Source organism: Alternaria arborescens, assembly GCF_004154835.1.
Source record: "Alternaria arborescens strain FERA 675 chromosome Unknown contig_16, whole genome shotgun sequence".
In the NCBI taxonomy this organism is placed as follows: domain Eukaryota; kingdom Fungi; phylum Ascomycota; class Dothideomycetes; order Pleosporales; family Pleosporaceae; genus Alternaria; species Alternaria arborescens.
Window position 1 is genome coordinate 593,852 of NW_021167871.1, and position 12,651 is coordinate 606,502.

Genomic DNA, 12,651 nt, shown 5'->3' on the forward strand with positions numbered 1-12,651 from the left:
CCCACTCGACGAGGTCACTCCGATGCCTCAACCACGCGTGCAGAGGACGCCATTGACGGCCGCCATGACAGCTCCAGTGCATTGATGAGTGCATTCGCGCAGAGAGTTCAGACCCTTAATTTGAAGCTGTTAGGCGCGAGCTGATGTTCGTGCATCCTTGCTTCTTACGCAGGCCGTAGCGGGAACCAATCAATAGCGCATGCCGTGAGGGGCTATGACGTCTCGATTCTTGTTTCGTATAGCTCCTGCCGCAGCTCCAACAGGTGACCGCATAGCTGCCTAGCTTCTCCTCTTTATAACTCCGCCTTGTCTCACTCTGTTCCTTCATCTCACTGTCAACTCTCCCATCGATCACTCGTCAGCACATACAGTTGCTGTCAAGGTCCAGGAGTCAATTCACAACACCAAATCGCCATCATGATTGAGGAAGTCTTGAGGAAGACCTCGGAGATGTTCCCGCTGCCCACGGCAACGGCCTCATCTCTGCCTTCGGTTGCTCCCGTTCCCACTGTCATCCCCGGCAGCGAGCCCGTCTACGAGGTTGCTGGCGATGCTGGACAGAAGACGCTTTGGGTCGTCTTTGTCCTTATGCTGATCGCCTCTGCTGGATTCACTGTCATGTCATGGAAGGTCCCATTGGTAAGGACCCCGTTCCGAGTGACTTGAAACGCAATGCCTAACACATACTAGAACAAGCGCCTCTACCATGTCATCACCACCATCATCACCCTCACCGCAGCCCTCTCCTACTTCGCCATGGCCACTGGACACGGTGTTTCCCTGAACAAGATTGTCGAGCGCGAGCAACATGACCACGTTCCCGACACCTACACCACCACCTACCGCCAGGTCTACTGGGCCCGTTACGTCGACTGGAGCATCACCACCCCTCTCCTGCTCCTCGATCTCGGTCTCCTTGCTGGCATGTCCGGAGGACACATGATCATGATGATCGTTGCCGACTTGATCATGGTTCTTACTGGTCTGTTTGCTGCTTTCGGCACTGAGGACACTCCCCAGAAGTGGGGCTGGTACACAATTGCCTGCATTGCCTTCATCTTCATCTTCTGGCACCTTGGCCTTAACGGTGGCGCCAACGCCCGCGCCAAGGGTGACAAGCTCCGCACTTTCTTCGTCTCCATCGCTGCCTACACTGCCATCCTCTGGACTGCCTACCCCATGTAAGTTCATCCGTCATCGTATCCGTCCTCTTCATGAAACTAATACTTTCGCAGTGTCTGGGGTGTTGCCGACGGTGCCCGCAAGGCTAGCGTTGATGCTGAGATCATTTCCTACGCTATCCTCGATGTCCTTGCCAAGGCTGTCTTCGGTGCCTGGCTCCTTGTTGCTCACGCCAACATGCGCGAGAGCGATGTTGAGCTCAACGGCTTCTGGGCTAACGGTCTCAGCCGCGAGGGTGCCATCCGCATCGGTGAGGACGACGGTGCTTAAATGCACTAATCTGTATCACTCTCACTACAGAATGCTTTGACAAGAGTGGTTCGCCTGTGATGGGACCGGAACCTGGGATGAAAGAAAAGGCTTACGCGGCATGTGTCTGTTTCCTACTGTCCTTTAGGTCAGTAGTTCTCCTCAATGATCTAGCTTTTCATCAATGGAGTTGGGGGGCTTGTCAATAGGTACGGGATTGGACGCCCATGATGTGGACGTATGTAGTTAATGCAATAATGATATTGATCTCGTACTTTGGTCAGGACCGCGTCCCGGCTTACCGCCGAACCACTCAATCTGATGTGCCGCATGGAAATGGTGATCCGCGTGTCCCGATCCCCTCGTTCAGGTCCGCTTATATATTCAAGTGTTCTTGGCTGTGTCGTTGTATTCCAGTTTGATCATTCATTAGTGAGACCTTTATAGCCTACCATGTTATCGTCAGTCCTTACCATTGTGCTTGCGGCACTTCTTATGCAACCGTAAGATAATTCCAGCCGCGCCGTTTTCCATGCCCTGACATATAACCCAGCGCATTCTCGGTCAGCCCTACTTCGCCGTCTCCCACGCCCACACCATCGGCAGACTGCGTAGTCAATGTATTCAGATCGCCACCTCGCCAGACTAACTGCACCTTCTATGAAACCACGACTACTTCGACTATGTACACGGACTGCAGGGGATGCGCGCTGAAGACGAAGGTTTTAGGCGTAGGGCTTGTGAGTGTCTCTTTCCAAGCATCGTAGATTGGGAAAGCTGATTATGGTGACATTTGTAGGGTTGCCGGGTTTCTACGACGGTCCCAGGAACTGCAACTGCCACAGTTACGGCTTGTAAGAAGGATTGACGATGCTGGGAGGTGCGACAATGACTAGACGTGGGAAAGGCAGCTTGGTTGGCGTTGATGTGTCGTAGTATCTAGCATACCATGAATACCAGGACGCGAAATCTACACAAAAACGTTAGCAGTGGGACGGTGATTGCTAGTTCAGGTACTTGGGCATTCCTCGATAAGATCGACTGCAGATGCCCAAGCCGCCTCACATGGCAATCTTTCGGCGCCGCGTCAAGAAAGTGTCGCTAGAAATGAAACGTGCGGCATGTGCGCATCGCTTCGCGCATGGACTCGATGCTGGTCAGCCAACGCTCCGTCTGACGCGAAAATCAAGGCAGCACGATCATGTCTTGCCGCCTTAGGGGTGCGTCTTTTTGCTCATCCGACGTAAGGTGACGCGGTGACGGCACGCGCCTGATCCCTGCTGTATCGCTGCAGGGATTCGGTAGGCGGCTGCCCCGCAACCAAGGCGCGATGCAACAGAGCAACCTTGGAAGGCACCTCTCCCCTCTCGTCTCACATTGAGACTCTCCTTAAGTACCCGTAGCAACCCCTTTGATCGCAAGTCACCAACCTCACTTACTACCCCATCTTCCTAAGCGACTAACAACAATTGCCAACATGACGTCCGAGAACACTGACATTGTCGACGAGACGCCCATCTCTCCCGTTCGCTCTCTAGACAGGCGCAACAGTCTGGAGAAGCACCTGCAGCATCGTCCGGAACCGCAGGATCTGAAGAACAGGCATATCCTGCTAGATACCACTACTGCGCCGTATGTTCCTGACCCCGGCAAGCTCACGGAGCTCTACTAGAGGGAGCTCTTTCCTCTACAACAGCCTCACTAACGCCCAATCTGCAACAGTGCTCTCCAAGCCAAGGCCCTCGAGCTCGAGCGCCAGCGCGCAACTGACAACCTCAAGAAGGGCCTCAACTCCCGTCCTGAACGCGCCGAGCTCGTCGACCGCAACATCCTCCCCGCCTCCAACGCTGCGCCTGCTCTACAGGGACACCAGAAGGAACTCGAGATGCACATGAAAGCGGATAGTCTGGAGAAGGGGCTGCAGAGCAGGCCGAGTCCGGAAGAGCTTGTCAAGAAAGGCATTCTGGATGCTGACGAAGCCCCTGTCAAGGATGCTTGAGCTTCGCACCCGGCGACAGTCACACTGCTGACTTTGTCCATTCATGCATATGGCGTTAGCGGAATTTTGTCACACATTTGAGGTTGCACTGAGCTTCTTCCAAGTTGTACGGTTATTGCAAACATGAGTATACATCACGTCATGAATCGAGTTTGCTGCTTTGGCGGCTACTCTCTCTCTCTCTCTCTCTCTCTCTCTTATGTCACATTCTCCACATAACCATATGCGGTCTTGAAAAAGTGTTTGTGCAAAGAGTGGCACGAAGCTCGTGACTTCATTAAATCATCATGCTAATGCTAAGTAACGACAGCCTAGCCTCGACCAGAAACAAACTGGCAGCAACAAATCTCGCATACAGTCGTCTAGTGACCGACCTTCTCCTCACGGACAACAGTCGAGTTCTTGCCGTCCATGTCGAGCTCAGTGCCATGGGCGTGGTTCTCACGGTCAGCCTCCATGTTCTTGACAAGCTCAGTGATACCAAAGAGGTCGTCCATCTTCTCGAGCGACAGACCCTTGGTCTCGGGAATGAGGAACCAGACAAAGATGAACATGCTGAAGCAGAATGAACCGTAGGTGAAGAAAGTTCCGTAACCACCCTGACCCATGGTAGCCATCATGTTGGGAGTAGCGCGAGCGACGACGAAGTTGAAGAGCCACTGGTATGAAATCAGTACATACGCCACATGCATCTCATACAGTCAGAACTTACCTGAGTAGCAGCAGCGATGGCAACATTGAGGGAACGGAGACGTGCGGCGGGAATCTCAGACACGTAGATCCAGCAAACTGGTCCCCAACCAAACTGGAAGAAGAGGGCGAAGAGGAACACGCAGACAAGGGCAAAGTATCCGGCACCTGGTACGGGCTCATTCGGGACGGGCGGGTCAACACGCATGTAGATACCGATGTAGAACATGGCCAGTCCCTGTGCGATCGAGGTCCAGAGGAGCGAACGACGACGGCCAAGAGAATCGGCGGCGAAGATCAAGAAGGCGAAACATCCAACCATCTTAACAATACCATAAATACCGGTAGCAAAAAGCTTGACCGCGTTACCCTTGAGTCCGAGGGCGGCGAAGATCTGAGGTGCGTAGTAGTTGATGGCATTCGTTCCAGTCATCTGTTGGCAAATCATGAGTCCGATGGAGATGAGGGCGCGCTTGCGGTTACCAGGGATGGTGAACATCTCCTTGAGAAGATCCTTGACACTGGCACCGGCAACAAGCATACGCTCGTGCTCGAGCTGATCGGCGATGTCCTTGATCTCGTCCTGGACGTAGGCATGAGACGATGGCAGGTTTCGCATGCGGGCAAGGACGGTAGTGGCCTCTTCCCACTTGTCTTGCTTGGCGAGGAAACGGGGCGACTCTTTGTTCAGGGCCATGCAGCCGACAAGGAGAACAGCGGGAAGAGCTTGAAGAGCGAGAGGAACAATGTAGACTTGCGCACCGCCGGAAAGGTGCATGAGCGATCCGTAGTTCACCCAGAACGCGAGACCTGTCTCTGTCAGTATTTGGTTCACATGCAGTTCGTACAGGGCCATTTCTTACAGGTTCCTGTAGCAATGAACTAACCACGAGTCAGTGTATGTCTCACATGCATCTCGTAGAGGCACAACTTACCAATTGGTAAAGACCGGTGAGACCGCCACGGATACCACGAGGAGCGTTTTCTGAGATGTAAAGAGGGACAACCATGGAGGCGCCTCCGACACCGAGACCAGCGACGAAGCGACCGACGTACATGGCCTCGAGTGAACCCATGGCAACGGCTTGAATAACGCAACCGACAATGGTCACGAGACCAGCGACCTGGAGTGCCATCTTACGACCCCAGCGATCGGCGAACCACGAGGCGACGAAGCAACCGGCGAAACAGCCAGCTTGGAGAGTTGAGGCGATGTTGGCGTTCAAGTTGGCCTTGCCGACCTTGTCGAGGTTGGTAATGTCGTATTTGCTACATGTCACGTCAGTGTCGTGAAGACGGAAATAAGTGCAGAGGGAGCACATACTCTTGGAACTCCTTCAGCTCAAGTACACCACCAATGGTTCCGATATCGAATCCGAACAACATGCCACCAAAGCAGGCTGAACCAGCCATGGCGAAGGCGCGCCATCCGTAAATCTCATGAGGATCAGTCTTGATGGAGTCGTTCTTGACAATCATGCGAATGAACTTCGCACCGGCGGATGGAGACGACATGACGGCGGATAGTTGGCGATGTTCTACCGTATCGGCTGGCTATAAAGATCTATCTTATCGTTAGCATACATGATGTTGTGTAACATAGGACAGAATACATACCTTGTCGATGGGCGACTGCTAAACCTCAAACTGACCCTGGACCAGACGCTGGTGTACGGCACCAGATGGAGCTCGAAGGGAATGAGTGAAGAGAGAGATGTCTCCGCAGTCTGATGTTCAAAACCCCAGTGGGATGTGCATGGCCATCTATATAAACAGGATGGTACTGCGGCCCATGCGCTATCCCGCTATCCTCGCAGCACTAGCTCCTTGCTCAAGACGGGGTAACTGCCTGGTCCAACGCCGCGGTCTTTGCCATCTTGCCTCAAGCTATCGTGAACCCCAGACTAGACCCCAGACTCCACGTTCCAAATCCTCCACAGACAGCTCTCACTGCTGCCGCTAGAGCCAACCGACTTCCCCAGACCAGGTAGCTAGATCGTTAGATGGACGAGTCCTCGTGGCTCCGGCCAATGGGGTCGATTCAAAACCAGCACCGCACTTGCTCAAAGAGAGCATGGTGGTGATATTGTCTTGGCTCGGCGGAAACCTCGTGGTGGGATTTGTGGAGTCAGTGAAAGGCCGTCTTGGAACCGCCAAGTCCGCGCCTTTTTCCGTCCAGTTGCGAGGAAGCGTGGCGTTGCAACTTCAATGAAACAAGACTTGCCAAGAGCCATGTCCCCAGGTCGGCAGACCAGTCTGGGGCGTCCCCACTCTCGAGTGTTGGGGGAGAATTGAGCAACGGCCAGCCTTTCCGTGTTTGGTTTGGTAAGATGCTGACACCCGCTGATAGCAGGCGCTACGGTTGTTGTGGCCATTTATCCGCGTATTAGACCTGCGAAGTGGTCGGGGTCATGGATGCCCCACGGCCGCGCCGACGCGTGATGGGTCGATTGCAAAGGATTGTGGATGCTGTGGAGAGGTGACGGTTCATGTAGGCAAAATGGACGTCCACGAGTTGTTGAATATGGTCGTGGGGTGATGGATACTTTGTAGCTTTTCAGGCAAAAGAGAAGCTTCGGGGTTTGGTGTCGCGAACCTCGGTGCAAGTTGCGACACTCAACACCTGCAGTCACCACTTAAGATGCACCACCAGCCCCACGCAAGAAGAGCCTCAAGACTGTCGATACTGGAATAAACGTTCGTCTCGTGTAAACGACTGCGGCGAAAATCAATACCGGAATCAAGCCTTTTCGCCTCATCACGCCCGAATCCGCAGCTTGTACAGGTTGCTTCCGTCTTGGAGTTCTGGGCTCCTGGGCATTTCGGCTGCGCTTAACACCACCAATACCAATCCATCAGCAGCTCACGTCAAGATTATTTCTGGACAAACTTATCGCCAAGGAAACTGAACATAATCGCCCGCGCAGCGGAGATAGCGGACACGGAAGTTTGGATTGCATATTCACCGTCAGTCGGTCCACCCAGATAGAGACGTATCGTATCGATTGTGGTCAGCCACTTGCAGAAGCAACTACCCTAGGGCACCGGAAACCGGAAGCATGACAGCCACGACAGCAAATACCAATCGGGCTTTCGACCTGCACCCTTTCTCCACGAATCCGCTCAAGACGCGTGACGATGTTGTTGCCGCCGTAGGTTCACTGCTGGATCCCCTCATTCCTGGTTTCTCTCCAGACAATGCTTTGATCAAGGTAGGCTCCACAGGTACACGCTTTGATGAGACAGGTGCTCAGGTTGAGGGTTTCGCACGCCCGCTATGGGGTCTCGCACCGCTGCTAGCTGGTGGCGGCAAGTATCCAGCAACCGACAAGTTTGTTCAAGGCCTCATTTCTGGCACGGATCCTGGGAGCCCAGAATTCTGGGGGTACATGGAGGATACAGATCAGAGGATGGTGGAGGCGTGCCCGATTGGATTCACGCTTGCTGTTGCGAATAAACAGTTTTGGGATCCATTGACGGACAAGCAGAAGAAGAATGTGGAGACGTGGTTAGGGAGTATGAACGATAAGAAGATGCCGGATACAAACTGGTATGCTAGCCATTTGTTTCTTCAAGTCCCTGTCATGCTGTATCTTGAGATGTGATATTAAGTTTTTGCTAGGCTTTGGTTCCGCGTCTTCGCCAATCTGGGACTCGAGAGGAATGGGGCGAAGTGGTCAAAAGAGCAGCTAGAGAAGGATATCAAGCAGCTGAACACGTACTATCGTGGTGATGGCTGGTCCAACGATGGACCTGACACATATCGCCAGATGGACTACTACTCCGGCTCCTTTGCGATCCAATACCTGCAGCTCCTCTACTCTAAACTTGCCGCAGACATTGACCCGGAGCAAGCCGAAGAGTACAAGAAGCGCGCACACATGTACGCCCTTGACTTTGTCCATTACTTCGACCCTGAAGGCCGCGCCATTACCTTTGGTCGCTCGTTGACGTATCGATGGGCCATGGTAGCCTTTTGGGGCGCCGTCGCCTACGCCGACCTCGAGCTTCCTGAACCTCTTTCCTGGGGCGTAGTTAAGGGAATTTGGATGCGCAATTTACGTTGGTGGACAACGCAACACGACATCTTCCAGTCCAACGGCATGCTCACAGTGGGCTACTCGTACCCCAATTACTACCTAGCCGAGAACTACAACTCGCCGCAAAGTCCATACTGGTGCATGCTCGCCTTTGCTTGTCTCGCAGTCCCAGAGTCACATCCCTTCTGGTCTGCTAAAGAAGAGCCACATCCTTTTGCCAACACCCGCGTTGTGCGTTCGCTCCCTCATCCACGTCAAATCGTTTGCCGGTCCGGCGGCCACACCTTCCTCCTCTCGAGCGGTCAGTCTTGCCACTACGCTATCAAGAACAGCAACGCCAAGTACGGTAAGTTCGCCTACAGCGCCGCCTTTGCATACTCTGTTTCCACTGGTTACCAGGAACTCGAACAATTCGTGCCAGAGTCGCAACTCGCCTTCTCTGACGACGGGGGCGAGCTGTGGAAAATGCGGAGGGCACTTAACGGTGATTCGCAGATTGAGGATCGCGATGGAGTGCCTGTATTGGTGTCGAGCATGAAGCCATGGAGTGATGTGGAGATAACATCGTATCTGATCCCGCCAGCCGAGGATACACCAAACTGGCATCTGCGCGTCCATCGTGTGATTTCGGGTCGAGACGTCAAGAGCGCAGAAGGCGCATGGGCTGTGTACGGCGCACGCGAGTCTGACGGTCGCCTCCTCACTGAATGGAACGGTACACTGCGTGAATTAGACACCTCAGTCCCCGAAGGCGCCTCCTCAGACCATGCATCCGCCTTCGCAGCCTCGCCCCGTACAGGCGCAGTCGGCATCACGGATATCTACCAGAGCCAACGACAGGGTAGTGTAATCCTGGCTGATGCGAACAGCAATCTTGTCGAGAGTAGGACGGTGCTGCCCATTGTGCAAAAGGATATCAAGAAAGGGGAAACTGCGTGGTTGGTTACGGCGGTGTTTGCTATGCCTGCCAGTAAGGAAGGGTGGAGGGAGGGGTGGAAAGAGGGCTGGGAGAAGAGACCGGCTGTGCCTGGGTGGGTAAAGAGTATGCTTGAGGCGTAGCACTCATGGAATGATGAATGAAGTATATTGCTAAAGCGCCCTGTTGAAGCATGTCCATGTATGCGCGCTCCTCGCGCCGTTGATGTGGCGTTGGTTGCCATTGTTGTTCTCAGTCATTTTTCGTAGCGTCCAATGGAAATGCTCCAAATCACCATCGTGGGTTACTGCATCTAGAAATAGCAGCTAGTGTGGTGAAGGACCATGCACACGGACAGGGCGAGAAGGCTCGATGGGTGGCTGTCGGCGGTAGCGCAAAGTCAGGCGGCTGTTCTGGCGCCCCACCAAATCCACTCACATCCCACTCATCGACTCGCGCAACGTTGAACTCGACACAAGCGCCGACGAAGATCCATTCCACCTTTGCTGCTATCGCGACCGGACCTTTGTTTAACCATCCCCCCTCGCTCACTTCTTCTCTACCCACATCACCAAAACGGCGTCACCAGCCCCAACCCCCGACAAGTCCCGCCCGCCCTCACCTCTGCGCATTGCTAGCCAGCTCACGACCGCCTCGGCCATCCTCTGGGACCCCAAGTTCACCTCGCGAGCGCCCCCGGGCAGTCTCAAGCCAGTCCACGCCGGCACTCTTGTAGCCCCGCAGCGCACCGACTCGTCCATCAGCGTCCGCAACCTCGGCGACGGCCACACTGTGCCCATCGTACCTACCATGGACAACAGAAGACACCCCAGCTCCTTCCAGCAGCTGGAGAAGCTTGGTGAGGGAACATATGCTACTGTAGGCAGCCACGATGCACTTCACACATTGCATGCTAACTCGCTCAGGTGTTCAAGGGTCGCAACCGCCAGACGGGCGAGCTGGTAGCCCTGAAAGAGATACATCTTGACTCGGAGGAAGGCACGCCCTCGACCGCTATCCGCGAGATCTCGCTCATGAAGGAGCTGCGACACGAGAACATTGTCCTGCTACACGATGTCATACATACTGAGAACAAGCTCATGCTGGTCTTCGAATTCATGGACAAGGATCTCAAGAGGTATATGGACTCGCGGGGTGACCGCGGTGCTCTGGATCCTGCAACCATCAAGTCCTTCATGTACCAGCTGCTGAAAGGAATCGCTTTTTGCCACGAGGCCCGCGTCCTCCACCGTGATCTGAAGCCCCAGAACCTCCTGATCAATAACCGCGGCCAGCTGAAGTTGGCCGACTTCGGTCTCGCTCGCGCGTTCGGCATCCCCGTAAATACCTTCTCAAATGAAGTCGTAACTCTATGGTACCGTGCCCCTGACGTCCTGCTCGGCAGCAGAACCTACAACACAAGTATCGATATCTGGTCGGCAGGCTGCATCATGGCTGAGATGTACACTGGGCGGCCACTCTTTCCAGGAACCACCAACGAGGACCAGGTTCAGAAGATCTTCAGGCTTATGGGCACACCATCTGAACGATCATGGCCGGGCATCTCGCAGCTGCCAGAGTACAAGAACAACTTTCCTGTTTACCACACCCAGGACCTACGCCTTATACTGCCACAAGTCGACCAGGTCGGTCTCAGCCTCCTCAACTGTATGCTCCAGTTGCGGCCAGAGATGCGCATACCCGCCGCGAACGCACTTCAGCATCCCTGGTTCAATGACCTGCCACAGAGGCAGCAGGAAATGGCGCAGATGCAAGCTCAGGCCCAGGCTCAGGCCCAGCAACCGCAGATGGGTGGCTACCAAGTGCCTCAGAACGCCTACTAGCAGCAAGACGTACACCGAGACGCACCAACGCTACATTCACGTGTGCAGCAGTTCCATCTACACACACAACAGCAAACACCAAGTGGAGACGAGGTCACACGGGCGGAGTATTACCAACATGCGCCGGGTTTTCAAGTGAGACGCGATACGTACAACTAGCGGGAAACATCAATATCTGGAATGGAATGACGTATCTTGCAGGTAGATTATCGTGAAGAGAGCCCTATTGGTCTCAAGGTGTATGCTATGATTGGGTGAAAGAATCTGGGTACAACCGCCATTGTTCTCAGTTGCTACAGCGCCCCTACATTCTTCAGGACGCAGTATGTAAGGGTTATGGACGGATCCAGTCGATGTGAGTCTGCTGCAGCGGCTCTCAGAGCCAAGGTCCAAGCTCTCAAACTTCGAGACACGCACTTCATTGTTATTGTCGCTATACACCAGCCCTAGTTGGCTAACAAAGTTCTTTCTATCCCCAATTTCAATCTTTAGATCAGGCATTTATCCTTATTTTCACATCCAAGCAAACTTTTCTTCTTGCCCTCACTACTAATGAGATCGGAGTATCATTTTTGATGGAAAGCATAGACGAGCGTATTGACAAGGGGAGTGCCCCTTTGAGAAGCTGTAAGTTATGGTTTGAACATGTGTACAGGAGATTGGGGCTTGTTTAAAAAGCAAGTTTGTGAAGTGACACATTTGCTCCTCTGTCGCGGACGGTGGGATTCTGAACAGGTGACCTAGATGGTGTCTAAGAACAGATAGGTCTGGAAGTACAAGGGGCGGAGACTCGCTAGCAAAAGAAGGCTACGAGGTTTATCTCGCACGATCCTGGCGATTAAGAGTTTGAGCATGAGTTAGAAGTCATGCCACCGCCAGACTAAAGCATTCATAGTTCATAGTTCATTGTTACAGCCTCATCTGCGGTATGGATTCATTCTAGTGACACCAATTCTAACCTTTGGTAGATCCATCTATACAGTATGCTTGAAAGCGAGAGGGCTAATTATCAATCGATCGGTGATACCTAGTATCGCTGCACCTATTTTTTTCCAGCTCACCAACCATTTTTGCGATTTGGCCAACACTCCACGTAAATTACTCGATTCACCACTGAGCAGCTCATACTTTCCCACTCTCCTTTCGTAGAACACTGTCAGTTCCTTGGATTTACACCTCGCCTCCAGGATCGTCTCTTGAGGCCCTTGTACCGTCTCCAAGGCAGCCTCTCCCTCTGCAATGACCTCCTTAGGACTTTCCATATCATGCTTTTCTCAAGTACAGGAACCAGAGCCCCCGGTCTACCTTACACTCTTCTTCAGAACACGCATACCATGCTTCTCCAACAAAGAAGCAACAGAGTCGGCATGTGCTACCTTTGCCTTCAAGTCTTCTAAGCTGTGTTCCTAGATCAAAGAGGGCAGGCTTTCGGCTTGCCTTACCATCCGCTTCAAATCTTGCATGCCACGCCTTCCTCAATAGAGAATCTACAGTGTCAGCATATGTTGTCTTACCTTACAGAGCATCTTGTCCACCGTGCCCTTCAAACCAGCGTGATACCTCGTTAAATCCCGAAGCCTTTTTTTCTCTCGGTCCAACATAAATTATATCTATTTCCGACTAGACTTTCCCTCTAGTAAACTTCGGTGCTTGCTTCAACCATGTTGTGAAGGCTCACAACAACCTTCCAATACTTTCCCGATAACATGTCCACTTCTTGGACCTCAATCG

The 12,651-nt window shown here is 53.2% G+C and overlaps 6 protein-coding genes across 6 annotated transcripts; 4 read left to right on the forward strand and 2 right to left on the reverse strand.

Moving 5' to 3' along the window:
* Nucleotides 1-417: 417 nt before the first annotated feature.
* Nucleotides 418-1,452, forward strand: AA0111_g7357 (hypothetical protein; the record flags this gene model as incomplete). Its single annotated transcript, XM_028653682.1, has 3 exons — nt 418-639; nt 691-1,181; nt 1,236-1,452. The coding sequence occupies 3 exons, from the start codon at nt 418-420 to the stop codon at nt 1,450-1,452; spliced, it is 930 nt and encodes a 309-aa protein (XP_028505253.1).
* Nucleotides 1,453-1,884: 432 nt separating this feature from the next.
* AA0111_g7358 (hypothetical protein) lies at nt 1,885-2,299 on the forward strand (the record flags this gene model as incomplete). Its single annotated transcript, XM_028653683.1, has 3 exons — nt 1,885-1,934; nt 1,985-2,171; nt 2,231-2,299. The coding sequence occupies 3 exons, from the start codon at nt 1,885-1,887 to the stop codon at nt 2,297-2,299; spliced, it is 306 nt and encodes a 101-aa protein (XP_028505021.1).
* Nucleotides 2,300-2,908: 609 nt separating this feature from the next.
* On the forward strand, nt 2,909-3,430 carry AA0111_g7359 (hypothetical protein; the record flags this gene model as incomplete). The annotated part of the gene is made up of 2 exons (XM_028653684.1): nt 2,909-3,063; nt 3,154-3,430. 2 exons carry the CDS (start codon nt 2,909-2,911, stop codon nt 3,428-3,430), a joined length of 432 nt encoding a protein of 143 aa, XP_028505280.1.
* A 362-nt stretch (nt 3,431-3,792) lies between these two features.
* Nucleotides 3,793-5,635, reverse strand: AA0111_g7360 (hypothetical protein; the record flags this gene model as incomplete). Its single annotated transcript, XM_028653686.1, has 5 exons — nt 3,793-4,089; nt 4,143-4,930; nt 4,984-5,002; nt 5,056-5,389; nt 5,445-5,635. The coding sequence occupies 5 exons, from the start codon at nt 5,633-5,635 to the stop codon at nt 3,793-3,795; spliced, it is 1,629 nt and encodes a 542-aa protein (XP_028505137.1).
* A 1,544-nt stretch (nt 5,636-7,179) lies between these two features.
* On the forward strand, nt 7,180-10,920 carry AA0111_g7361 (Negative regulator of the PHO system; the record flags this gene model as incomplete). The annotated part of the gene is made up of 4 exons (XM_028653687.1): nt 7,180-7,670; nt 7,743-9,202; nt 9,666-9,955; nt 10,003-10,920. The coding sequence occupies 4 exons, from the start codon at nt 7,180-7,182 to the stop codon at nt 10,918-10,920; spliced, it is 3,159 nt and encodes a 1,052-aa protein (XP_028505138.1).
* A 293-nt stretch (nt 10,921-11,213) lies between these two features.
* On the reverse strand, nt 11,214-11,342 carry AA0111_g7362 (hypothetical protein; the record flags this gene model as incomplete). The annotated part of the gene is made up of 1 exon (XM_028653688.1): nt 11,214-11,342. One exon carries the CDS (start codon nt 11,340-11,342, stop codon nt 11,214-11,216), a length of 129 nt encoding a protein of 42 aa, XP_028505135.1.
* Between the last annotated feature and the right edge of the window lie 1,309 nt (nt 11,343-12,651).